The sequence below is a fragment of the Mauremys reevesii genome, linkage group 7 (assembly GCF_016161935.1).
Source record: "Mauremys reevesii isolate NIE-2019 linkage group 7, ASM1616193v1, whole genome shotgun sequence".
Classification (NCBI taxonomy): Eukaryota; Metazoa; Chordata; order Testudines; family Geoemydidae; genus Mauremys; species Mauremys reevesii.
The window spans coordinates 74,680,486-74,708,187 of record NC_052629.1 but is presented as its reverse complement, the minus strand read 5'-3'; the positions used below and the strand labels follow the sequence as shown (position 1 = coordinate 74,708,187).

The 27,702-nt window shown below is 58.8% G+C and overlaps 1 protein-coding gene and 1 long non-coding RNA gene across 5 annotated transcripts in view; one reads left to right on the top strand and one right to left on the bottom strand.

Annotated features, from left to right (window-relative positions):
* Positions 1-27,702, bottom strand: part of RNF123 (ring finger protein 123) — a 155,721-nt gene that overhangs the window by 1,644 nt on the left and 126,375 nt on the right. For all 4 annotated transcript variants that reach the window (XM_039547076.1, XM_039547079.1, XM_039547077.1 and 1 more), the window contains exon 37: positions 498-592. In XM_039547076.1, the coding sequence (XP_039403010.1) occupies positions 498-592 (95 nt within the window). The remainder of the gene's footprint in view (positions 1-497; positions 593-27,702) is intronic.
* LOC120409298 lies at positions 9,682-10,311 on the top strand. The gene is made up of 2 exons (XR_005601241.1): positions 9,682-9,923; positions 10,035-10,311. It is a non-coding gene; the product is annotated as an uncharacterized LOC120409298 (long non-coding RNA).

Below are 27,702 nucleotides of genomic sequence, written 5' to 3'. Positions count from 1 at the left end.
AGTACCCCTGGGCCAGGGCGGTGGGACACAGCCTTGTGCAGTCTCACCCAGCGTGGCAGGGATTTAATCCTGGAGAGACTCAGACTACCTGGGGACTCCCAATCGCACCTCATACCCCACGTTTGGCCAAGCGAGCCTCTGCCCCAGGGAGTTTTCCCAGACAGCTGTCACCTCAACATATCCACTGTGCAGTAGGGCAGCAGCCCCCGACTGTGTGTGGCCAGTTCCCAGTGGTTCCAGCTGCCAGGCACAGAGAAGTGGGTGCATGTAGCATTCATCAGAGTGCTGGGTACACAGCCAGCTGAGCTGTGCAGTGTGTGGCCAAGCCAGGCAGCATGTGCGAAGCCAGCCCCAAGGCTGCCCAGGCTGAACCCTGCCACATCACCATCTGAGCTGGCATGACTGGATCCCCCACCTCCACCCCAGGAAGGGCACTGCCTCCCTCCCCTGCAAGGCTGCTGGTTTCTGGGCTGGGCGCATACCAGGCAGGGACTCACCAGTATGGAGGCAGCTGCCTGCTTTGACTCTTCACTCAGGTGGCTCAGCATCCGCTCCACCTTGGCCAGCTCCTCCAGGCTGATGTAGTCTGTGTCTGTGGAGAGAAGGGCTGAAGTGAAAGGGAAGAGAGCACCAGGGCTGGCCCCAAAGGGGAGAGTGGGTACTTGTGGGGCACACCGCACAGCTCTGTGGCTGACTTCATGCCAAGACACCCCACTGGCTGGGGGCTGCCCAGGAATGGTAAACTGCAGCCGTGTTAGCTGGACAGAACTGTGTGAGCTGCAGTGTCCCCACAGGCAGGCACAGGATGAGCCGGAGGGGGTGTCCAGGATCCCGACAGCATTGGAGACAAGCAGAGCGCTGGTCATGCCACTCCCTCCCTGTAGGGCAAGGCCAGAGAGATGGGCACCTGCTCTCTACCAGAAGCTGTGTGCATGCATTAGAGCCTGCCTGGAAGCCGCTGGTGGGCAAGCAGCATTGAGTGGGGTTTGGAGAGGGTACTGAGGGTCAGAGCACCTGAAGGTGGCATACAAGCAAGTAGGTTGGGCTGGGGGGAGCTAGGGAGGACCAAGATGGCAACAGGCCTAGGCCAGCAGGGATGTGAGGGGGCAGATGCTGGTCCTGGGAGAGGCTCCAGTGTCAAGGCCTAGGGCAATGAAGGGATGGTAGAGGAAGGGGGAACACAAGCTGTGTGATGGGAGGCTGGGCAACCCTGACAAGACAAGAGAGGCTGGAGGCACACAGTGTTTGGGGGACCTGGGCCAGCCATGCCATTTCCAAAGGGGGCAGAGAAAATTCCTCAAAGATTATTTCCTTTCTGCTAGCTAGCAGCATCTCCTCTCACTGCAGCTCTCGGAGCTGGATCAGCATGCTGTGGCCATGCCCGCTCTGCTCCCGCTTGCTGCCAGAGGAATATTTCCAAGTGGTAAAACTGAAACAGCATTAACAAATATTCCAGAGATAATGACATTATGTATATTGGACCAAGGAAGACAATCCTATGGTAAATATTCTACTTAGTATCCAACCCTGGCTCCTGAGCCATCCAGGGTGGGGAGAAGAGACGGTTACTCACCGTAGTAACTGTTGCTCTTCGAGATGTGTTGCTCCTATCCATTCCAGTCAGGTGTGCGCGCCGCGCGTGCACGGCTCTTCGGAACATTTTTACCCTAGCAACTCCGGCGGGCCGGCTGGCGCCCCCTGGAGTGGCGCCGCTATGGCGCCTGTTATATACCCCAGCCGGCCCATCCGCTCCTCAGTTCCTTCTTGCCGGCTACTCCGACAGTGGGGAAGGAGGGCGGGTCTGGAATGGATAGGAGCAACACATCTCGAAGAACAACAGTTACTACGGTGAGTAACCGTCTCTTCTTCTTCGAGTGATTGCTCCTATGCATTCCAGTCAGGTGATTGCCAAGCCTTACCTAGGCGGTGGGGTCGGAGTGAGACGTGGCGGAGTGTAATACCGCGGAGCCGAAGGCTGCATCGTCTCGAGACTGCTGCACCAACGCGTAGTGGGAAGCGAAGGTGTGTACGGAAGACCAGGTGGCCGCTCTACAGATGTCCTGGATGGGGACATGGGCCAGGAAGGCGGCCGACGAGGCTTGTGCTCTCGTGGAGTGAGCGGTGAGGCGGCATGGTGGCACGCGAGCAAGCTCGTAGCAGGTCCGGATACATGCTGTGACCCAGGAGGAAATCCGTTGGGAGGATATCGGCTCGCCTTTCATGCGGTCAGCAACCACTACGAACAGCTGGGGCGAACGCCGGAAGGGCTTCGTCCGCTTGATGTAAAAAGCGAGCGCCCTGCGGACGTCGAGGGTGTGAAGCTGTTGCTCCCGAGGCAAGGCATGCGGCTTCGGGAAGAAGACCGGGAGGAAGATCTCCTGGTTGAGGTGGAAGGCCGAGACCACCTTAGGGAGGAAGGCCGGATGTGGTCGAAGCTGCACCTTGTCTCCGTGGAAGACGGTGTATGGTGGACCCACCGTTAGAACACGGAGCTCAGAGACTCGTCTCGCTGATGTAATGGCGACTAAGAAGGCTGTCTTCCAGGAGAGGTAGAGCAGGGAGCACGTGGCCAAGGGCTCGAAGGAGGGACCCATCAGCTTGGCCAGCACAAGGTTCAAATCCCAGGTCGGGGCAGGACGCCGCACCGGCGGGTACAAGCGGTCCAGGCCTTTAAGGAAGCGGGAAACCATCTGGTTGGAGAAGATGGACCGACCTTCCACAGATGGACGAAAGGCGGACACTGCTGCCAGGTGAACTCTCAAGGAGGAGACCGCAAGACCTTGCTCCTTAAGGTACCAGAGGTAGTCCAGGATGGTAGGGACAGGGACTACGAAGGGATTGAGGCCTCGTTGGTCACACCAGAGCGCGAACCGCTTCCATTTCGCCAGATAGGTGGAAGGCTTTCTGCTCTCTAGCAGGACGTGCTGAACTGCCGCCGAACAGTCCCTCTCTGCGTGGGTCAACCACGCAGGTACCCAAGCTGTAAGATGGAGGGACTGCAGGTTCGGATGGCGGAGTCTGCCGAAGTCCTGGGTGATGAGGTCCGGCTATAACGGAAGGGGGATAGGATCCCGAACTGACAGCTCGAGCAGCAGGGTGTACCAATGTTGCCTCGGCCAGGCCGGAGCCACGAGTATGACGCTGGCTCGGTCCCTCTGAAGCTTCTGTAGCACTCGGTGCACGAGCGGGAACAGAGGGAAGGCGTAGAGGAGGTGATCCGTCCAGGAATACAGGAAGGCGTCCGACAGGGAGCCCGGCGAGTGACCCCGGAACGAGCAAAACAGGTGGCACTTCCTGTTCGCCTTGGAGGCGAATAAGTCTATCCGGGGAAACCCCCACCTCCGGAAGATTGTGTGCGCGACGTCGGGACGGAGAGACCACTCGTGGGAGAGGAACGACCTGCTGAGATGGTCGGCCAGCGTGTTCTGCACTCCCGGAAGAAAGGACGCTTTCAGTTGAATCGAGTGGGTTATGCAGAAGTCCCACAGGAGCATCGCTTCTTTGCAGAGGAGGGAGGAGCGGGCTCCGCCCTGCTTGTTCACGTAGAACATTGCCGTGGTGTTGTCCGTGAACACTGTCACACAGCGGCCTTGCAGGCGGGTGCGGAAGGTGTGACACGCCAAACGGATCGCTCGCAGCTCGCGGATATTGATGTGCAGAGCAAGCTCTTGGGGCGACCGAAGGCCTTGGGTGTGAAGGTCGCCCAGGTGAGCTCCCCAACCGAGCGCTGAGGCATCCATGGTCAGAGTGGCGGATGGACGAGGCGGGTGGAACGGGACTCCCGCACACACGACTTCCGGGTCGAGCCACCAGCGGAGGGACTCGAGGGTCGGCTTGGTGATCGTGACCACCATGTCGATGGGATCTCGATGCGGCCGGTACACCGACGCGAGCCAAGACTGGAATGGGCGGAGGTGGAGCCGCGCATACGCGGTGACATACGTACACGACGCCATGTGGCCCAGGAGGCGGAGGCAGGATCGCACCGTCGTGGTCGGGAAGGTGACGAGGTCCCGGATGATGGAGACCATCGTCTGGTGCCGAGATCGCGGTAGGCAGGCGCGGGCCAACGAGGAGTCGAGGACCACTCCAATGAACTCCACCCGCTGCGACGGAATCAAGGTGAACTTCTCGGCATTGATGAGAAGACCGAGTCGCTGAAAGAGGGACAGGATTTCTGTCAACTGGCCCATTACCAGCCGCCGAGACTTTCCGCGAACTAGCCAGTCGTCGAGATACGGGTAAACGTATATGTGACGACGGCGGAGGGCTGCGGCAACCACCGCCATGCATTTGGTAAACACCCTCGGTGCGGTGGAGAGCCCGAACGGCAACACGGCGAACTGGTAGTGGGCGTTGTTGACCACAAAACGGAGGTAACGTCGATGAGGAGGATAGATCGCGACATGGAAGTAGGCGTCCTTCATGTCGAGGGCGGCAAACCAGTCTCCCGGATCCAGAGAGGGAATGATGGTCCCCAGGGTGACCATGCGAAACTTGGGCTTGAGCAGGTATTTTTTCAGCTCGCGAAGGTCCAGGATAGGACGTAGCCCTCCTTTCGCTTTGGGGATGAGAAAATAACGGGAATAGAATCCTCTGCCCCGCCTGTCTTGAGGCACTGCCTCTATGGCACCCACGCTCAACAGAGTCTGGACCTCTTGTAAGAGGAACTGCTCGTGAGAGAGGTCCCTGAAGAGGGACAGGGAGGGTGGGTGGGAAGGTGGGGGCGAAACAAATTGAAGGCGGTATCCCGACTGGACTGTTTGAAGCACCCAGTTGTCCGAAAAGAAATAGGAGAGGCGGTTGTAGAAGAGAAGGGTAGGATCCGGTAGGGAGAGTGATGGGCCGTCCTCGGGCGTCCCATCAAAAGGCCTGCTTGGACCCCTGAGGGGCCTTGGAAGGGACCTGGGCCTGGTTGCGCCTGTTGCCGGATGGTCGACGGCGATTCGGGCCTGGTCGCCTACTGTTGTACGGGCGGTACCGTTGTTGAGGGAAAGACCGGGAGGGTTGTTGCCGGAAGGACCTGCGCTGAGGAGCCGGTGTGTGCATCCCAAGGTGCGGATGGCGATGCGACCGTCCTTCAGGGTCTGGATCCGGGAATCAGTTTTCTCGGAGAAAAGACCCTGGGTGTCAAAGGGCAGGTCCTGCAACGTATACTGCACCTCCGGTGGCAGGGTGGAGGACTGCAGCCAGGAGATGCGCCGCATTGTCACCCCTGAGGCCAAGGTCCGAGCTCCCGAGTCCGCAGAGTCAAGGGCGGCCTGGATGGAGGACCTGGACGATTTCTTCCCCTCCTACAACAACGCGGAGAACTCCTGGCGGGAGGCTGTTGGTAGGAGCTCTGTAAATTTCGCCAGGGACGCCATGATGTCATACACGTACCTGGCGAGGAGGACCATCTGGTTGGCGATGCGAAGTTGCAGGCCGCCAGCCGAGTAGACCTTGCGGCCTAACAGGTCCATTCGCCGCGCGTCCTTTGACTTTGGCCCAGGGGCAGGTTGACCATGCCTCTCCCTGTCGTTGACCGACTGAACGACCAACGAGTCCGGGGTCGGGTGAGTATACAGATACTCGTAGCCCGTGGGGGGGACTGAGTACTTGCGCTCAACCCCACGGGCCGTAGGAGGGATGGACGCAGGCGTCTGCCAGAGTGTGGTGGCGTTCTTTTGTATCGTCCGAACGAACGGTAATGCCACGCGCACTGGAACCTCCACTCCAACGACATTTGTTATGGGGTCCTCGTCCTCCTGGACCTCCGCCACGGGGAGAGCCATGGCCGTCGCCACGCGGCGAAGCAGGTCTTGGTGCACCCTTAGGTCTATCGGCGGAGGATCCTTGGCAGATGCTCCGGCCACTGCCTCGTCAGGTGAGGACGACGAGGACAAGCCCTGGATGACAGCCTCCGTTGATGGACCTGCTGACTGCTCGTCGGCTGGGCCGGGCTGCGTGTGCCTCTGGGGGTCAGGCGGTATGGAAACCGCGTCCGGTGGCGAAGGGGCCGGTCGGCTGACGGTCGCCTCTGGTACCCTGCGCTCGGAGGCAGGGGCTCTTGGAGGGAACGGCACCCCCTGAGTCTCATACTGGGCCCAGGGAACCCAGAAGCCCCACTGCTATGCCCCCTGAGATTGGCCTTGTGGGGTAGGTGGCAGGTGCCCGTTACTGTCTGCCCCGGAAGCAACCGACGCAGGGCGGGATGGCCATGGAGGTGCCGAGGCGCTGATGGATTGCGCCGTCGAATGAGGCAGTCTGTCCCCGGACGGTGCCGAGGATCGGTGCCGGTCTGCACGGTACCGGGATGGTGACGGAGACCAACGTCCGCTGCGGTGCCGGGAGCTCGACCGGTGCCGGGAGCTCGACCGGGATCCGGACCTGCGGCGCCGGGAGCGGCTACGCGAGTCGCGGTGCCGGGAACTCTGCCGGGAAGCAGACCTCCGTCGGTGCCGACGCGAAGGCGATCCGGACCTGGAGCAACGCCGGGAGTGCAACCGGTACCGCGATGTTGAACGGTACCGGGACTGTGACCGGCGTCGGGACGGCGACCGGTACCGCGATGGCGAGCGGTGCCGAGATCTTGATTGACGGGACGGTGACCTGCGGCGGGACCAGGAACGTGACCGGGAGCGTCATCCGTGCTGTCTGTCCGGAGAGGGGGGCCGTATCATCATTGCCGGATTTCCCGCCAAAACGACAGCCCGCACCGGCGGTGCCGGGGGCCGGAGGCTCGGTGCCTCTGTGAGCTCTATGAGCTCGCGCGCTGTGGAGAAAGTCTCTGGCGTCGATGGCAGCCGGAGCTCAACCGCGGTCGGTGCCGGGGAGCATGGCGGTGCCGGTCTCGACGGCCCTTGCGGCGCCGGAGTCAACGGCCCGGTGCACGTCCTGTGCACAGCCACAGCGGGGACCGCAGGTGGCGCAATTGTCTTGGCTGCTGGGCCCTCAGCGTGGGACTTGGCACCTGCTTTCGCCGGCTTGCGCTTCCTTGATGGCGACAGGGAGCGGTGCCGGGCCTTCGGTGCCGGTGGCTGAGGTCGTGGAGTCTCGGTGCCGGAACGGCCCGGGGCCGGCGGTGCGCTCCGTACCGATGAAGCCTTCGGCGCCGGCGCGGATGGTGCCGGGGGCTGGAGCGAAGCCTCCATGAGGAGCTGCTTTTATCTTATGTCCCGCTCCTTACGCGTCCGGGGTTTGAAAGCGGAACAGATAGGGCACTTATCTGCCCTGTGACTCTCACCGAGGCAACGGAGGCAGGAGTCGTGCGGATCCCCTACTGGCATAGGCCGCTGGCAAGATGCACAGGGCTTAAAGCCCGGTGCCTTGGGCATGAGCCCGCACCGGGGGAGGAAAGGGAGGGGAAACCCCCCTTAACCTTATCCTAAAACTAACTATCTAACTAACAGAAACTATCTATACTAATCACTAAACGAACTATATACACGAAAAAGTAGCGAGAGCTAGGGTTGTGGAGGACAGAGAGCACTCCACAGTTCCAACTGGCCGTCACGGGCGGTAAGAAGGAACTGAGGAGCGGACGGGCCGGCTGGGGTATATATTCAGCGCCATAGCGGTGCCACTCCAGGGGGCACCAGCCGGCCCGCCGGAGTTGCTAGGGTAAAAATGTTCCGAAGAGCCGTGCACGTGCGGCGCGCACACCTGACTGGAATGCATAGGAGCAATCACTCGAAGAAGAACTGTGGGAGACGGCGCTAGCAGAAAGGAAATTATGTCTATTCTGCATCCCAGTGTCTCCCAGAGTTCTGGCTGTCTGGGAAGTAGTGAGCAGATGTAGGGAGGGTTATGAAACAAAAGTCTGATAGGAAAGTACCCCCTCCAGCCCCTTTTGTGAACTTGCTCAAAAGTCTGTATTATTTCTGAGCCACTGCCTGCAGCACCATTCTGCCTCAGGAGCCTCTGCAGAAGACAGAAGGCCCACCCTGTGGAGCTTAATGAAGGTGTTAGCTTTAGACCAAGTGGCCACTTTGTAAATTTCCAAAGCACTTGCTTATTTCTCCCATGAGGTTGCTAAGGATCTCATGGAGTGCACCTTGATCACTTCTGGGACTGGAGCCTCTGAGGATTTAGGGTTCCACAATACATAGTCTGATCCACTTAGCAATGGAGGACTTTGAAGCTCTGATTCTCTGGCATTTCGAGTAGGACGACACAAATTGGGAGCCCGATCTTCTTGTGGATTCTGCACATTTGAGAGATTTTCAAAGCTCTTCTGACATTCCAGTCTACCACATCTTTGCCATTGGATGTTGTGATTTTAGACAGAACAAAGGAAGCACAGCCTCTTGGGAAGTGTGGAAGGAGGAATTTACCTTAGCAAGAAAGGATGCTGGTGTCCCAAGCCCCAACTTGACCTCATGGAACACCCAGTAAGGCTCACATATGGATAAGGCTGCCAGCTCCGACATTTCCTCCTGGCAGACGTGACAGCTACTAAGAACAAGTCTTAATGGATAAATGAAAGGCCGACACTGGAGTTAGCAGCTCAAAGGGATGGCTGGCAGGGCCCTCAAAACTAGCAGTAGGTCCCATGCTGGGAAGACTGGCCTATCTGCTGGTCTGGCTAATCAGACTTCTAGAAGGAATCTGGCTACCTGTGGATGGTCTGCAAGGAGGGCAAGGATCCTACAAATAGCACAATACTAAGAGCAGATGCCTGACATGAAATGATACTCAGCTGAAGGTCTCTGTCTATGCCTTCTTGGAGAAAGTCCAGAATGGCTGGAATTCCAGGATTTCTGGGATTTGCATTGTGTTCTTGGTACCAGTTGTAGAATCTGGATCAGAGAGAGCAGGATATTTTTACTACTGATACTCTCCTAAGCAATGTCTTAATGAATCCGGAAGATGGATCAAGACCTTCTAGTGTTTGCCTGTCAATAGCCAGGCTGTTAGTTGAAGCTGTTTTGGGTCTAGCTGAAGAACAGGACCTTTGAAAGGATGTCCGGTCTCCACAGAACCTGGAGTGGGAGTTCCAGTTTCAGCTCTGGGGTCTGCTTCACTTGTGAAGTATTTTGGCTTCTTTGTATTTGTATGATTCACACATGGGTCAGTTGAAGGGAGGCAAAACGTCTGAATGGTGAGTCCTGATTCAGGCATCATTTAGAGTTGTTGACCCAGCACCTGGTGAGACCATCTGCCCTTTTGTGGTTCAGGTCCACTTTGATGTGGATCACCCTGAGGAAAAGGCAGAACTGTTCCATCCACCTCACTATTTCCATTGCTTCCACACTTATTGCTGGACGCCTTGTTCCCCATTGGCTGTTTAAATATGCAAATGTAGTCATATTGTCTGATTGAACCAGGATATGGTTCCCCCTTAGAGTGAGCTGGACCCTTTGCAGAGCTAGCTGGACAGCTCTCAGCTCTAGGAGGTTTATGTGGTTTTGCCTTTTTCTCCCAGCTCCAGAGGCTGTTTGGGTCACCAAGTGAGCTCCCCAGCCCTCCAGGCTGGCCTTGGTTGTGAGGATTAAAGGATCTGGAAGGCAGATGGACATGCCTGGGCAGGCTTTATCACGGGCTAACCACCAGTGTAAGGAGTTAAATACCTCTGTTGGAACCCGTACTTGATCTTTCATGTGTTCCAAGGAATGGTCCCACACCTTTAGTATGAAGGCTTGAAGACATCTGATGAGCGATGGAGTGATCTGTATGCACAGTACCATGAGTCCTAGCACAGCACAGTGCTATAGTAGGCCTGCTGCATCTCTGGAGCTTCTGAAACCTTTCTAATGATGGGTAGACTTTTGCTATCAAGGTGTCTATTTCTGCTCCCAGGTGGTTATTCTGTTGGATAGGACCAGAGAACTTTTCTTGGCACTGATGATGAAGCCATGCACCTGGAGGAGATTCAACATCCAAGATGTGATCCTCTGAACTGCTGGAGTTCTGATTGGGATGTTGTCAAGATTAGGGTACAGGTGAGTTCTCTGCAACCTGAGTCTGGCTATTATCACTATCTGTGTAAAACCCTGGGGGCCAAAGACAGGCCAACCAGGAGTATTCAGTACTCATAATGTTTCCTGCTGTAGGTGAACCTCAGAAGTCTGCGGAGGCACGATCAGATGGGGATATGCGTCTGCAAGAGGTACTGAAGTCAAGAAGTCCCTCTGGACAGGGAAGACACCGTACAGGCCAGGGTCTCCATCAGAAACATTGTTTTCTTCATCCACTTGTTCAGCCTTTTGAGGTTGAGAACGGCGCTGATACCCACCATGTGCTTCTCCACAATGAAGATGACGGAGTGCAACCCGGCAAACCTTTTTCTGAGGGAACACAGTCTCTGTCATGCCAATATCCAGAAGATGAGCTATTTCGTTCTGGATCAAATTGTTTTTCACAGGGTTGTTGAAACTAGGTGATTGGATGAAGAATGGATGGGGTGGAGCCCCCAGTTTGAGGGACTGTCCCTGGCTCACTATCACCCTGATTAACTTCTCTGTGGTTAAAGAAAACCATTCTTCTAGAAAATGGGCAATTCTGCCCCCCTCACTTCTCTCTGGGGCGGAGGCCTACATAATCATTGTCATAAATTGGATTTTTGGAGAATCATAGAATATCAGGGTTGGAAGGGACCTCAGGAGGTCATCTAGTCCAACCCCCTGCTCAAAGCAGGACCAATCCCCAACTAAATAATTCCAGCCAGGGCTTTGTCAAGCCTGACCTTAAAAACTTCTAAGGAAGGAGATTCTACTACCTCCCTAGGTAACCCATTCCAGTGCTTCACCACCCTCCTACTGAAAAAGTTTTTTCTAATATCCAACCTAAACCTCCCCCACTGCAACTTGAGACCATTACTCCTTGTTCTGTCATCTGCTATCACTGAGAACAGTCTAGATCAGTGGTCCCCAACGTGGTGCCCACGGGCACCATGGCGCCCACCGGGGCATTTATGTGTGCCCGCCTAGTGCCCAGCAGGGGAGAGAAGCTGCGGCCCTGCACCTGCGGGGGACAGAGAACTCAGGCTGCAGACACAGTGTTCTCTGTTCCTGGCAGGTGCGGGGCCTGCCTAGCGCCCCACAGGGGAGAGAAGCTGCAGCCCCGAGTCTGCCAGAGACAGAGAGCTCTGGGGCTGCAGGCTGCGGGTGTTCTTGGTCCCCGGCAGGCACGGGACCCGCCTAGTGCCCAGCAGGAGAGAGACTCCAGGCCCCCGCGCCTGCTGGGGACAGAGTACTCCGGGGCAGCGGGCACCGGTGTTCTCTGTCCTTGCGGCTTCTCTCCAGATTCATATATTATGTAATATTAAATATGATGTTTTTTGGTATTATTTAATGTACAAATACAAAATAAGCCTTGAAAAATTGTTGGCACCCACCACACTCTTCTGAAAACATGAATGTGCTACTGGTCACAAAAAGGTTGGGGACCACTGGTCTAGATCCATCCTCTTTCAGGTAGTTGAAAGCAGCTATCAAATCCCCCCTCATTCTCTTCTGCAGAATGAACAATCCCAGTTCCCTCAGCCTCTCCTCGTAGGTCATGTGCTCCAGTCCCCTCATCATTTTTGTTGCCCTCCGCTGGACTCTTTCCAATTTTTCCACATCCTCCTTGTAGTGTGGGGCCCAAAACTGGACACAGTACCCCAGATGAGGCCTCACCAATGTCGAATAGAGGGGAATGATCACGTCCCTCGATCTGCTGGCAATACCCCTACTTATACAGCCTAAAATGCCATTAGCCTTCTTGGCAACAAAGGCACACTGTTGACTCATATCCAGCTTCTCATCCACTGTAACCCCTAGGTCCTTTTCTGCAGAACTGCTGCCTAGCCATTCGGTCCCTAGTCAGTAGCAGTGCATGGGATTCTTCCGTCCTAAGTTGAGCTGAGGTCCCTCTGGACTTTCCCCCTGGACTTTGACCCTACTGTTTTCCCTTGGGGAACCTGCTGTCCCTTTGCAGGTACCTCTGTGAGGACAAGTAGCAAAAGGCCGAACTTCCACCTTAATTGAATTGGCTCGTTAGCACTGACCCCCGACTTGGTAAGGCAACTCCCATCTTTTCATATGCTGTGTATTTATACCATTCTACTGTATTTTCCACTCCATGCATCTGATGAAGTGGTTTTTAGCCCATGAAAGCTTATGCCCAAATACATTTGTTAGTCTTTCAGGTGCCACAAGGACTCCTCGTTGTTTTTGCTGATACAGAATAACATGGCTACCACTCTGAAACCTGTTGCTAGAGAGACATTCATTAAAATGGAGCCAAAGTCAGGGTTATCTCTCTCCTTAAGGGCTTTGTGATCTCCCAGCCAGGAGAGATGCTCTTGCAACGCAGGCAGCTGCTCCCAGGGATGCTCAGAAAGTGGCAGAGGAGGTTTCAAAGTTTTGTTTGAGAATGGCCTCCATCTTCTTATCTGTGAAGTCCGGAGGGTAGAACTCGCCTTCTGAGGGCTAACCGTGTCCCTTGGGAGGGACGCTACAGCAGCGTCAGCCTTTGAGCCGTTTGGGTCTGGAAGGTTATGGAGCCTGACATTGCTCTTGTTAACATGCTGGCCCTTACCTGGGGAGGGTTTTGAGGGAAGAATTGACTCCGCCTGCTGAGGTTGTGTTTGAATCGTGCGGATAACCTTGCTGCACATGGTTTGACATTTCTCCAGGAAAAAAAGCCTTTGCTGAGTTTTCCCCCCGGCCTGTTTGGAGTCAGCACCAGACAGCTCGCCTTCTGCAGGGGAGCGGGGTGGGGGGAATTGGAGGACTCAGACCTCCTGGATTGTGTGTGCCTTTTCTTTCCCCTTTCAGATTTTTTCATTTTTTTGCAAACTTTGGGAGCATAGAAACTCTGCTGCAGCTTTGGGGAGGCCACCTACAGCTTGTCTTTCTTAGGGTATGGAGCCCTCTCAAGAGGTCTGGCTCTGAAACCTCCCCCATTGGGTCCCACTCCCCCTAGGCGGGGGGCTGGGGAAACTCATCAGATCCACCTGGACAGCTCGGGAGGGAGGGAGCTGATTAAAAGCCCTGCTTCTTCTTCGAGTGATTGCTCCTATGCATTCCAGTTAGGTGTGCGCGCCGCGCATGCACGACTCTCCGGAACTTTTTTACCTTAGCAACTCCAGCGGGCCGGCTGGGCACCCCCTGGAGTGGCACCGCTATGGCGCTGAATATATACCCCAGCCGGCCCGTCCGCTCCTCAGTTCCTTCTTACCGCCCGTGACGGCCAGTTGGAACTGTGGAGTGCTCTCTGTCCTCCACAACCCTAGCTCTCGCTACTTGTTTTTGTATATAGTTCGTTTAGTGATTAGTTTACATAGTTCTGTTAGTTAGATAGTTAGTGTTTTAGATAAGGTGAAGGGGGGTTCCCCCCCCCCCCTTGCCTCCCCCGGTGCGGGCTCATGCCCAAGGCTTTAAGCCCTGCGCATCGTGCCAGAGGCCTATGCCAGTCGAAGACCCGCACGACGCCTGCCTCCGTTGCCTGGGCGAAGGACACCGGACAGATAAGTGTTCGTTCTGTTCCGCCTTCAAGCCGCGAACTCGGAAGGAGCGGGACATTCGCTTGAAGCAACTCCTAATGGAGGCATTGCTCCAGCCCCCGGCACCGTCCGCGCCGGCACCGAGAGCTTCATCGGTGCAGAGCGCACCGGCGGCACCAAGCCGCTCCGGCACCGCGGCCTCAGCCAGCGGCTTCGAAGACCCAGCACCGCTCGCTCTCGCCTTCAAAAAGACACAAGCTGGCGAAGGCACTTGCTAAGGCCCGCGCTGAGGACTCAGCGAAGACGATTGCGCCACCTGCGGCCTCCGCGCTGGCCGTGCACAAGACGTGCACCGGGCCATTGACTCCGGCGCCGCAAGGGCCGTCGAGTCCGGCGCCGCCACGCTCCCCGGTACCGACCGTGGTTGAGCCCCGGCTGCCATCTACGCCGGAGACAGTCTCCTCGGCGCGTGAGCTTATACAGCTCATAGAGGCACCGAGCCTCCGGCCCCCGGCACCACCGGTGCGGGCTGTCATGTCGGCGGGAAAGCCAGCCAGGATGACCCGGCCGCCCTCTCTGGACAGACGGCACGGACGACGCTCCCGGTCCCGTTCCCGGTCCCATGGCAGGTCCCCGTCCCGTCGCTCGCGATCTCGGCACCGCTCGCCATCGCGGTACCGATCGCCGTCTCGACGTCGGTCGCAGTCCCGGTACCGCTCATCATCGCGGTACCGGTCGCACTCCCGGCGTTGCACCAGGTCCAGATCGCCGTCGCGTCGGCACCGACGGAGGTCTCCATCCCGGCACCGTTCCCGGCACCGCTACTCGCGCAGCCGCTCCCAGCACCGCAGATCCGGATCCAGGTCGAGCTCCCGGCACCGGTCGAGCTCCCGGCACCGCGACGGACGTCGCTCCCGGTTGCCATCCCGGTACCGAGCGGACCGGCACCGATCCTCGCAACCGTCCGGGGACAGACTGCCTTATTCGGCGGCGCACTCCGTCAGCGCCTCGGCACCTCCATGCCCATCCCGCCCCACGTCGGTCGCTTCCGGGACAGACGGCTACGGACGACGCTCCCGGTCACGTTCCCGGTCCCATGGCAGGTCCCCGTCCCGTCGCTCGCGATCTCGGCACCGCTCGCCATCGCGGTACCGATCGCCGTCTCGACGTCGGTCGCAGTCCCGGTACCGCTCATCATCGCGGTACCGGTTGCACTGCCGGCGTCGCACCAGGTCCAGATCGCCGTCGCGTCGCCACCGACGGAGGTCTCCGTCCCGGCACCGTTCCCGGCACCGCGACTCGTGCAGCCGCTCCCGTCACCGCAGATCCGGATCCAGGTCGAGCTCCCGGCACCGGTCGAGCTCCTGGCACCGTGACGGACGTCGCTCCCGGTTGCCATCCCGGTACCGAGCGGACCGGCACCGATCCTCGCTACCGTCCGGGGACAGACTGCCTTATTCGGCGGCGCACTCCGTCAGCGTTTCGGCACCTCCATGCCCATCCCGCCCCGCGTCGGTCGCTTCCGGGACAGACGGCTACGGCCACCTGCCACTTACCCCACAGGGCCATCCTCAGGGGGCACAGCCGTGGGGCTTCTGGGTTCCCTGGGCCCAGTATGAGACTCAGGGGGTGCCATTCCCCCCGAGAGCCCCGGCGTCCGAGCGCAGGGTACCAGAGGCGACCATCAGCCAACCGGCCCCTTCGTCACCAGGCGCGGGTTCCATACCGCCTGAACCCCAGGGGCACACGCAGCCCGACCCTCCCGACGAGCAGTCAGCAGATCCATCGTCGGAGGCGGTCGTCCAGGGCTTATCCTCCTCGTCCTCACCTGACGAGGCGGTGGCCGGAGCGTCGGCCAAGGAGCCTCCGCCGATAGACTTGAAGGCGCACCAGGACCTGCTTCGCCGCGTGGCGACGGCTATGGCTCTCCCGGTGGCGGAGGTCCAGGAGGACGAGGACCCCATAACGAATGTCGTTGGGGCAGAGGCTCCAGTGCGCGTGGCATTGCCATTCGTGCGGATGATTCAAAAGAATGCCACCACACTCTGGCAGACGCCTGCGTCCATCCCTCCTACGGCCCGTGGGATTGAGCGCAAGTACTCTGTCCCTCCCACGGGCGACGAGTATCTATATACTCACCCGACCCCGGACTCATTGGTCGTGCAGTCGGTCAACGACAGGGAGAGGCATGGTCAACCTGCCCCTGCGCCCAAGTCGAAGGACGCACGACGTATGGACCTGTTAGGCCGCAAGGTCTATTCCGCTGGCGGACTGCAAATGCGCATCGCCAACCAGATGGTCCTCCTCGCCAGGTACGTCTTCGACATCATGGCGTCCCTGGCGAAATTTACAGAGCTCCTGCCAACAGCCTCCCGCCAGGAGTTCGCGGCGATGTTGAATGAGGGAAGGAGATCATCTAGGTCCTCCATCACGGCCGCCCTCGACGCTGCGGACTCCGGAGCTCGGACCTTAGCCTCCGGTGTGACGATGCGGCGCATCGCCTGGCTGCAGTCCTCCATCCTGCCGCCGGAGGTGCAATATACACTGCAGGACCTGCCGTTTGACACGCAGGGTCTCTTCTCCGAGAAGACTGATTCCCGGATCCAGACCCTGAAAGACGGTCGCGTTGCCATCCGCACCCTAGGGATGCACACGCCGGCAACTCAGCGCAGGTCCTTCCAGCAGCAACCCCCCCGGTCCTTCTACCAACAACACTTCCGCCCGTATAATAGCCGGCGACCGGCTCCAAATCGCCGTCGTCCCTCTGGCAATAGGCGTAGCCAGGGCCAGGCCTCTTCCAAGGCCCCTCAGGGGTCTAAGCAGGCCTTTTGATGGGACGCTCGAGGACGGCCCATCACTCTCCCTACCGGATCCTACCCCTTTATTTTACAACCGCCTTTCCCATTTCTTTTTGGCGTGGTCCCAATTAACAACGGACAACTGGGTGCTTCAAACAGTCCAGTCGGGATACCGCCTTCAATTTGTTTCGCCCCCACCTTCCCACCCACCCTCCCTGTCCCTCTTCAGGGACCCCTCTCACGAGCAACTCCTCTTACAAGAGGTCCAGACTCTGTTGAGCGTGGGTGCCATAGAAGCAGTGCCGCAAGACAGGCGGAGCAGGGGATTCTACTCCCATTATTTTCTCATCCCCAAAGCGAAAGGGGGGCTACGTCCTATCCTGGACCTTCGCGAGCTGAACAAGTACCTGCTCAAGCCCAAGTTTCGCATGGTCACCTTGGGGATCATCATTCCCTCTCTGGATCCGGGAGACTGGTTTGCCGCCCTCGACATGAAGGACGCCTACTTCCATGTCACGATCTATCCTCCCCATCGACGGTACCTCCGGTTTGTGGTCAACAGCGCCCACTACCAGTTCGCCGTGTTGCCGTTCGGGCTCTCCACCGCACCGAGGGTGTTTACCAAATGCATGGCGGTGGTTGCCGCAGTCCTCCACCGTCGTCGGATACATGTCTACCCGTATCTCGACGACTGGCTGGTTCGCGGACAGTCTCGACAGCCGGTGATGGGCCAGTTGACAGACATACTGTCCCTCTTCCAACGACTCGGTCTTCTCATCAACACCGAGAAGCCCACCTTGATCCCGTCGCAACGGGTGGAGTTCATTGGAGTGGTCCTCAACTCCTCGTTGGCCCAGGCTTGCCTACCGCGATCTTGACATCAGACGATGGTCTCCCTCATCCGGGACCTCGTCTCCTTCCCAACCACGACGGTGCGATCCTGCCTCCGCCTCCTGGGCCACATGGCTTCATGCACGCACGTCACCGCGTACGCGCGGCTTCACCTCCCCCCCTTCCAGTCTTGGCTCACGTCGGTGTACCGGCTGCATCAAGATCCCAGCGATATGGTGGTCACGGTCTCCAGGCCAGCCCTCGAGTCCCTCAACTGGTGGCTGGACCCGGAGATTGTCTGTGTGGGAGTCCCCTTCCATCCTCCTCGGCCGTCCGCCACTCTGACCATGGATGCCTCAGCGGTCGGTTGGGGAGCTCACCTGGGCGACCTTCACACCCAAGGCCTGTGGTCGCCCCAGGAGCTCGCTCTGCACATCAATGTCCGCGAGCTGCGAGCGATCCGTCTGGCCTGTTGCACCTTCTGCACCCACCTGCAAGGCCGCTGTGTGACAGTGTTCACAGACAATACGTCAGCTATGTTCTACGTGAACAAACAGGGCGGAGCCCACTCCTCCCTCCTCTGCAAGGAGGCGATGCTCCTGTGGCACTTCTGCGTGACCCACTCCATTCACCTAGAAGCGTCCTTTCTTCCGGGAGTACAGAACACGCTGGCCGACCATCTCAGCAGGTCGTTCTTCTCCCACGAGTGGTCTCTCCGTCCCGACGTCGTGCACAATCTTCCGCAGGTGGGGGTTTCCCCGGATAGACCTATTCGCCTCCAAGGTGAACAGGAAGTGCCACCTGTTCTGCTCGTTCCGGGGTCACGCGCCGGGCTCCCTGTCGGACGCCTTCCTGTATCCCTGGAAGGATCACCTCCTCTATGCCTTCCCTCCGTTCCCGCTCGTCCACCGAGTGTTGCAGAAGCTGCGGAGAGACAGAGCCACCGTCATTCTCGTAGCTCCGGCCTGGCCGAGACAACATTGGTACTCCCTGCTGCTCGAGCTCTCCGTTCGGGATCCCATCCCCCTTCCGTTGTGGCCGGACCTCATCACTCAGGACTTCGGCAGACTCCGCCATCCGAGCCTACAGTCCCTCCATCTTACAGCTTGGTACCTGAGTGGTTGACCCATGCAGAGAGGGACTGTTCGGCGGCAGTACAGCAAGTCCTGCTAGAGAGCAGAAAGCCTTCCACTCGCTCCACCTATCTGGCGAAATGGAAGCGGTTCGCGCTCTGGTGTGACCAACGAGGCCTCAATCCCTTCATAGTCCCTGTCCCTACCATCCTGGACTACCTCTGGTACCTTAAGGAGCAAGGTCTTGCGGTCTCCTCCTTAAGAGTTCACCTAGCAGCAGTGTCCGCCTTTCGTCCATCCGTGGAAGGTCGGTCCATCTTCTCTAACCAGATGGTTTCCCGCTTCCTTAAAGGCCTGGACCGCTTGTATCCGCCGGTGCGGCGTCCTGCCCCGATCTGGGATTTGAACCTCGTGCTGGCCAAGCTGATGGGTCCCCCCTTCGAGCCCTTAGCCACGTGCTCCCTGCTCTACCTCTCCTGGAAGACGGCCTTCCTCGTCGCCATTACATCAGCGAGGCGAGTCTCTGAGCTCCGCGCTCTGACGGTTAGTCCGCCATACACCGTCTTCCATGGGGACAAGGTGCAGCTTCGACCACATCCGGCCTTCCTCCCAAAGGTGGTGTCAGCCTTCCACCTCAACCAGGAGATCTTCCTCCCGGTGTTCTTCCCGAAGCCGCATGCCTCGCCTCGGGAGCAACAGCTGCACACCCTCGACGTCTGCAGGACGCTCGCTTTCTACATCGAGCGGACTAAGCCCTTCCGGCGTTCACCCCAGCTGTTCGTAGCGGTTGCTGACTGCATGAAAGGCGAGCCGATATCCTCCCAGCGGATTTCCTCCTGGGTCACTGCGTGTATCTGGACATGCTACGAGCTTGCTCGCGTGCCGCCATGCCGCCTCACCGCACACTCGACGAGGGCGCACGCCTCATCGGCCGCCTTCCTGGCCCACGTTCCCATCCAGGACATCTGTCGAGTAGCCACCTGGTCTTCGGTCCATACCTTCACCTCCCACTACGCGTTGGTGCAACAGTCTCGAGACGACGCAGCCTTCGGCTCCGCGGTATTACACTCCGCCACGTCTCACTCCGACCCCACCGCCTAGGTAAGGCTTGGGAATCACCTAACTGGAATGCATAGGAGCAATCACTCGAAGAAGAAAAGACGGTTACTCACCATAGTAACTGTTGTTCTTCGAGATGTGTTGCTCCTATCCATTCCAGACCCGTCCTCCTTCCCCACTGTCGGAGTAGCCGGCAAGAAGGAACTGAGGAGCGGACGGGCCGGCTGGGGTATATATTCAGCGCCATAGCGGCGCCACTCCAGGGTGCGCCCAGCCGGCCCGCCGGAGTTGCTAGGGTAAAAAAGTTCCGGAGAGCCGTGCACGCACGGCGCGCACACCTAACTGGAATGGATAGGAGCAACACATCTCGAAGAAAAGACAGTTACTCACCTGTAGTAACTGGTGTTCTTCGAGATGTGTTGCTCCAATCCATTCCAGTTAGGTGTCTGCGCTGCGTGCGGTATTCGAACTTTACCCTAGCAACCCCGGCGGGCGGCTGGCGCCTGGAGTGGCGCCGCTATGGCGCTGAATATATCCCAGCCGGCCCGTCGCTCTCAGTTCCTTCTTGCCGCTACTCGACAGTGGGGAAGGAGGCGGTCTGGAAATGGATTGGAGCACACATCTCGAAGAACACCAGTTACTACAGGTGAGTAACCGTCTTTCTTCTTCGAGTGATTGCTCCAATGCATTCCAGTTAGGTGATTCCCAAGCCTTACCTAGGCGTGGGGTCGGAGTGAGACGTGGCAGAGTGAGACCGCTGAGCCGAAGGCTGCATCGTCTCTTGATTGTTGCACCAACGCATAGTGTGCCGCGAAGGTGTGGACGGAGGACCAGGTGGCTGCTCTGCAGATGTCCTGGATTGGAATATGGGCCAGGAAGGCAGCCAAGAGGCTTGTGCTCTAGTAGAGTGGGCCGTCAGTCGAGGTGGTGGTACTCGGCGAGATCGTAACACGCCGAATACAAGCCGTCACCCATGAGGAAATCCTCTGTGAGGAGACCGGTTCGCCTCATACGCTCCGCATTGCAACGAAGAGCTGGGGCGAACGCCGGAAAGGCTTCGTGCGCTCGATATAGAAGGCGAGGCCCTGCGGACGCCCAGGAGTGAAGCCGCTGCTCGAGATGAGGCGTCGCGGCCTCGGTAGAACACCGGGAGGAAGATGTCCTGGTTCATATGGAAGGCCGACACGACCTTCGGGAGGAAGGCCGGATGCGGTCGGAGCTGGACTTTGTCCGTGTGGAAGACAGTATATGGGGGACCGACAGTCAAGGCACTGAGCTCGGAGACCCGTCTCGCCGATGTTATCGCGACGAGGAAAGCTGTCTTCCACGAGAGATGAAGCAGGGAGCAAGACGCCAGAGGCTCAAACGGTGGACCCATGAGCTTGGCCAACACCAGGTTCAAGTCCCAGACCGGCGTCGGACGGGTGGGAACATCCGGTCCAACCCCTTGAGGAAGCGGGAGACCATATGGTTGGAAAATATGGAGCGTCCCTCAACCGGCGGGCGAAACGCAGATAGAGCTGCCAGGTGTACTCTTAAGGAGGAGACCGCGAGGCCTTGCTCCTTAAGGGACCAAAGGTAGTCCAGGACAACTGGAATAGGGACGAGAAAGGGGTTCTGGCCTTTCTGGTCGCACCAGATAGCGAAACGCTTCCACTTTGCTAGATAGGTGGATCGCGTTGACGGCTTCCTGCTCTCAGTTAGGACCCGCTGAACAGCCCGCGAACAGGTCTGCTCCGCGCAAGTCAACCAGTCAGGTACCAGGCTGTAAGATGCAGGGAGCGGAGGTCCGGGTGGCGGAGCCGGCCGAAGTCTTGTGTGATAAGGTCCGGCCACAACGGAAGAGGAATGGGTTCTCGGACGGACAGCTCGAGCAGCAGGGTGTACCAATGCTGTCTCGGCCAGGCCGGAGCGATCAGTATGAGACGGGCCTTGTCCCTCCGAAGCTTTAGGAGCACCCGATGAACGAGTGGGAACGGAGGGAAGGCGTATAGGAGGTGATCCTTCCACGAGCAAAGGAACGCGTCTGACAGGGAACCGCGGGAGCGTCCCTGGAAGGAGCAGAACCGGGTGCACTTCCTGTTGGTCTCCGATGCAAAGAGGTCTAGTTGGGGAAATCCCCACCTTCGGAAGATCGTATACACCACGTCTGGGCGAAGGGACCACTCGTGTGTGAGGAAGGATCTGCTGAGGCGGTCGGCTAGTGTGTTCTGAATGCCCGGAAGAAACGACGCTGTCAGGTGAATTGAGCGGGCTATGCAAAAGTCCCACAGGCGAAGCGCTTCCGTGCAAAGCAGGGAGGAGCGTGCTCCGCCCTGCTTGTTGACATAGAACATCGCGGATGTGTTGTCTGTCAGCACGGTGACACAGCGGCCGCGGAGATGGGCTTCGAAGGCCTGACACGCCAATCGACCGCCGGAGCTCCCGTACATTGATGTGTAGGGAGAGCTCCGGAGGGGACCAGGTGCCTTGCGTGTGAACATCGCCTAGGTGCGCTCCCCAACCCATGTCCGAGGCATCTGTGGTCAAGGTAATGGAGGGACACGGCGGGCGGAATGGTACCCCTGCACAGACGACCTGAGGGATTAGCCACCAATTGAGGGTGTCGAGGGTGGCCCTCGGGACTGACACGATCAAGTCCATGGGGTCGCGATGTGGATGGTACACAGAGGCCAGCCACGTCTGGAACGGGCGAAGGTGCAACCTGGCATAAGTTGTCACAAAAGTGCACGACGCCATGTGTCCTAGGAGGCGAAGACAGGACCGCGCTGTCGTCGTGGGAAAGGCTTGGAGATCTGTGATGCAAGCCGCCAGAGTCTGGTACCGAGTGAGCGGAAGACAGGCCCTGGCCAACTGCGAGTCCAGGACCGCTCCGATGAACTCCACCCTTTGAGCTGGAGTTAGAGTAGACTTCTCGAAGTTGACGAGCAGACCGAGCTCTCGAAACAGCGACAGGATATCGGCCACTTGGTCTGCTACCAGCTGACGCGATGGACTGCGGATCAACCAATCGTCGAGGTACGGATACACGTGCACCCGACGACGACGGAGGGCCGCGGCAACCACCGCCATACACTTGGTGAACACCCTCGGGGCGGTGGAGAGGCCGAAGGGCAGCACCGCGAACTGGTAGTGCCTGTCGTTCACCATGAATCGAAGGTATCGACGATGAGGGGGGTAGATCGCGACATGGAAATATGCGTCTCTCATGTCGAGGGCGGCAAACCAGTCTCCCGGATCCAGGGAGGGAATAATAGTCCCCAGGGATACCATGCGGAATTTGAGCTTTATCAGGTACCGGTTGAGCTTCCGGAGGTCCAGGATCGGACGGAGGCCTCCTTTGGCTTTGGGGATGAGGAAATAACGGGAATAGAAACCCCTGCCCCGCCGGTCGGGAGGCACCTCCTCTATGGCACCCAAGCTCAGGAGAGTCTCGACCTCTTGTCGGAGGACCTGCTCGTGAGCGGGGTCCCTGAAGAGGGACAGGGAGGGCGGGTGGGAAGGAGGGGGCGAAATAAACCGGAGGCGGTACCCGGATTGGACCGTACGTAGGACCCAGCTGTCCGATGTTAAGCTGGCCCATGCCGGGAGGAAATAGGAGAGGCGGTTCGAAAACAAAGGGGAAGGATCCGATGGGAGAGACTGAAGAGCCGTCCCCGGGCGTCCCATCAAAACGCCTGCTTAGGCCCTTGAGGGGCCTTAGAGGACGTCTGAGACTGATTGCGCCTGTTGCCTGATGGTCGGCGGCGCGTGAGGTTGTTCCTGCGGCTGTTATATGGTCGGGATCTGGCCTGGGTGAACGGCCGGGATGGCTGTCTACGAAATGATTGTCTCTGGGTCGCCGGCGTGTGCATCCCCAGTGTTCGGATAGCCACGCGACCGTCCTTAAGGGTCTGTATACGGGCGTCCGTCTTTTCCGAGAAAAGCCCGTGTGTTTCGAACGGCAGGTCCTGGAGAGAGTACTGTACCTCCGGGGCCAAGGTGGAGGATTGCAGCCAGGAAATCCGCCGCATAGTGACCCCAGAGGCGAGTGTGCGGGCTCCTGAGTCCGCCGAGTCAAGCGCAGCTTGGATGGAGGAGTGCGCGGACTTTTTACCGTCCTCAAGGAGGGCGCTGAACTCCTGTTGCGAGGACGCCGGGACAAGTTCGGTAAATTTGGAGAGCGAAAGCAGCATCTCATAGGTGTATCGGGCCAGCAACGCCGACTGATTGGCGATGCGTAGCTGCAGGCCCCCAGCCGAATAGATCTTACGGCCCAAGAGGTCCATACGTTTTGCGTCCTTGGACTTGGGGGTCGCAGCTGGTTGACCGTTACGCTCCCGGTCGTTTACCGACTGGACGACGAGGGAGTCCGGAGTCGGATGAGTATACAAATACTCGTACCCTGTAGGGGGAACCGAGTATTTGCGCTCCACTCCTCGGGCTGTGGGTGGTATAGACGCCGGCGTTTGCCAGATGGTATTGGCGTTACGCTGAATTGTCCGAATAAAAGGGAGCGCCACTCGGACTGGGGCCTCCGACCCGATGACGTTAGTAACGGGGTCGTCATTTTCCACCACCTCTGCAACTGGGAGGTCAATGGACTGCGCGACCCTACGGAGCAGGTCTTGATGCGCCTTTAAGTCTATTGGTGGTGGGTCTGCTGTTGACGAGCCTGCGACCGCCTCGTCAGGTGATGAGGACGACGACAGACCCGGGCCCGTAGGTTCTGGTGGCGGTTCGTCCACCATTGGAGCAGGGACAGCTGCGACTGGCTGCCCCGATGGGAGTGGCTGCGAAGCTCCTGCTGCGGGCGATGGCGGGGCCTTACTAACAGTCGCTTCTGGCGCGCGGCGCTCAGAACCCGGAGGTCGAGTGGGCAAGGGGGGGCCTTGCGACTCATGCTGTGCCCAAGGAACCCAGAAACCCCATTGCTGTGGGCCATAGGCTTGACCTGGGGTATCTGCTCTGAGGCCCGCTCCGCTGCCGCCCTGGGAAACGACCGATGCCTGGCGTGACCACTGGGGGGCCGACGCACTGATCGAGTGCCCCGTGGATGGCTGGTGCGCGTCCGCTGGCGGTACCGTCGGCCCATGTCTGTTCTCACGGTACCGGGAGCACGACCGGGACCAACGGTCGCATCGGTGCCGGGACGGCGACCTGCTGCGGCTTCGGTATCGGGAAGCGCTGCGGTCGTGGCGTCTGGAGCGGCTGCGGTCACCGCGGTGCCGAGAACCGCTGCGGTCACCGCGGTGCCGAGAACCGCTGCGGTCACCGCGGTGCCGAGAACCGCTGCGGTCACCGCGGTGCCGAGAACCGCTGCGGTCACCGCGGTGCCGTGATCTGTCCCTAGAGGCCGACCTTCGGCGGTACCGGCGACCCGGGCTTCGAGAGCGGTACCTCGACGCCGAGCGGTATCGCGAACGAGATCGGTGCCGAGATGAGGAGCGGTGCCAAGGTGTTGATCGGCGCCGGGACCGAGGCCGCCGAGAAGGTGATCTACTGCGCGAGCGGGACCGACTGAAGACCCTTGCGCGGTGTTCCTCGGCGCCTGGGCGCTTCATCATGGCTGGCTTCCCAGCAGAAGGTACAGCCCACACCGACGGTGCCGGGGGCTGGAGGCTCGGAGCCTCTGTCAGTGCAATAAGCTCCCGCGCCTTTGAGTATGTCTCCGGCGTGTTCGGGAGTTCCAGCTCTACCTCGGGCGGTGCCGGGGAGCAGGGGGTGGCCGGGCTCAACGGCTCTTCTGGCGCCGGAGCTGCCGGTTCCATGCACTGTGCGTGCACCACCACCACCGGAGCCACAGAAGTTGGCAGTGGCTGGCCAACCGGTCCCGAAGTCGGGGCTTTCGCCGCCGCTGGCGCCTTCTTTTTGCGCACCGGGGACGGGGAGCGGCGCCGTGACATCGGTGCCGGCTTCGGTGGGCGGGACGCCTCCGAGGTCCGGGTTGGTGCCGCCGATGCGCTGCGTACCGAGCCCGATTTCGGTGCCGCAGGGAGCGGTGCCGGTGGACGCAGCGCTGACTCCATCAGGATCTGTTTGAGCCTGGAGTCCCGCTCTTTCCTGGTCCGCGGTTTAAAGGCAGCACAAATGGGACACTTGTCTGTACGATGCGATTCCCCCAGGCAGCGGAGGCAGGAATCGTGAGCGTCCCCAACGGGCATCAACCGTTGACAAGCCGAGCACGGCTTGAAACCCAGTGTCTGGGGCATGAGCCCCACCGGGTGGGGAAAAAGGAGGGGGACCCCCCCTAATTCCTTATTTACTACTCTTAACTAACTAACTATGAACTAAACTAACTAACTATGTACAAGAAAACCGGAGAAACTGCTAGGGGTGTGGAGGACTAACAGAGCACTCCACAGTTCCAGCTAACCGTCACGGGCGGGAAGAAGGAACTGAGGAGCGGACGAGCCGGCTGGGATATATATTCAGCGCCATAGCAGCGCCACTCCAGGGGGCACCCAGCCGGCCCGCCGGGGTTGCTAGGGTAAAAAAGTTCCGAATACCGTGCACGCGCGGTGCGCACACCTAACTGGAATGCATTGGAGCAATCACTCGAAGAAGAACAACAGTTACTACGGTGAGTAACCGTCTTTTTATTCCCCAGGGCACTCAGGACCCACTTTATGACTTGCAAGGGGATGGAGGACACTTGTGGCCCTGCAATCTTCCCCTCTTAGTTCTGCAAGAGGCCCCTGGGACTTATCCCCTTAGTCAAGTGGTCAGGGTTCTCCTCGCTTCTGGAGCCTCTCCCTGTTCTGCACTGGGGTTCCTGGTCCATTTTCCCCGGTTGGACTCGCAGCTGCATTGGTGGGTAGGGTCCCCACTTGCCTGCCCGAATCGTAGCCCCTGGACCTAACAGAATTGGGTACAGGCTAGGCACAACTCATCGTCTGCCAGGCCTGGGAAGGCTGCCTCACAAATCGAGCACTGCTTGGATTTGACTTAGTGCTCTCTTGGCTGCTTGGCCGTACCTGTAAGGGACAGAGGAGCCAGCAGGGAAACACTGCAGCCGAGGCTCAGGGAGGGTTAAAACCTTGAGGGGTTAACCACCCACGTAGGAGGAATGCCCAGGAGGGAGAACCCTGCTCCCCACTGCCCAAAGAACAAGGCAGAAAAGTTCAAATAGAAGGAATAAGGACAGGAGCAAAAGGAACAGCCACTGTCTGCTGCCACAGAGGTAGAGAATGCGGCAGCAAGTGGGAACATGGGGGGTGTGACCAGAGGGTGTGGTGCCAAAATGCTGATCCACCTCTGTGTGCTGCAGAGAGATGAGAGCAGCCAAGATGTCCAGAGCCGGGGGAGATGCTGGGCTGCAGAACAGCGCTCCACAGCACCTAGTCACTGTGCTAGAAACACAGTGCCACAGGGAGGGGAGCAGAGCCTGAGCACTCAGCGTTCACTACGCAGAGGAGCTTGGGCAGGGCATGCCCACAGGTACTGGGATCCAAGTGGTGAGTGACTGAGCCAAGCACAGCATGCTCTGAGACACGTTCTGGGAAGCTAATTAGCAGCACATACCTGTGCATAAGGAGAGGTGCCCAGGGCCATGCATGAGCACATGCCACCTGGCCACTGCATCTCCAGCACACCTTCCCTCTGCAGCACTAGGAGACAATACCTGGCACTGCCAGGCAGAGCTCAGTGAACACCCCCACACTAAGGGGATCCACGCCAGCTGCAGCCTACAGGGCCTTACTAGACACCAGCACAGGGGAGGCTGTTCCCCGCCCCTGGCTCTGAGAGCTGCACTAATGTGCAAGTGGCCAGCTATCCAAGGCCATCTCCACTTACTGGGCAGTGACCTACAGGCTGAGTGCCCACCCTGCTGTGGCACTAGGAGACCACTGTGGATTCTCAACTGTAATGAGAGCAGTGCTCAGCCAGCTGAGGCACAGAGCAGCAACAGCGGCATCCTGAAGACCAACAGAGCCAACCCCAGGCCAGCCAGCTGGTCTCCACTTGAAGCAGGGCCAGACCCTTTCCCACGGGGCAGGGACTCCTGTCTCAGCAGTGGTGGGAAGCTCCAGCCTACTCCCTGCTCCCAAGATGCGTGCCTGCCCAGAGGGACCAGCAGTCCAGGCAGGGCAGGTGCTCAGAGCAGCTCTGTGCTGGCAGAGTGGGGACTCCAGCTGCCTCCTGGCACGCCCCCCTTCTCCCTTGCAGCACAGTGCTGTGGCACAGCCTTACTGCCTGGAGCAAAGGGGACAGCACAGCCTTTTCCTTCCCCAATGGACACCACAGCACCTGGGCTCTGAGCCTTCCTCAGCTGGGCCACCTGGAGCTCCAGTCAGAGGTCACCATGACTGCCCAGTGCCTCCTATGACTAGGGGGGATTTTCTGTCATATTTTTATGAAGCCTATGCATGCCTCAGTTTCCCTCTTATTTTGCAAGTCTGCCCGGTGTGGGATGAGGGAGGGGACTGTTCGCTCTTGGGGCAAGCTGAAGGAATGGTATGAATGGCACCTAGCTGTCTGAGCTGGAAAAAAATTGGCTTGAGGCCAACCCCGTATCAAGGGCAAATCTCAGAAGACAAATGACAAAGCC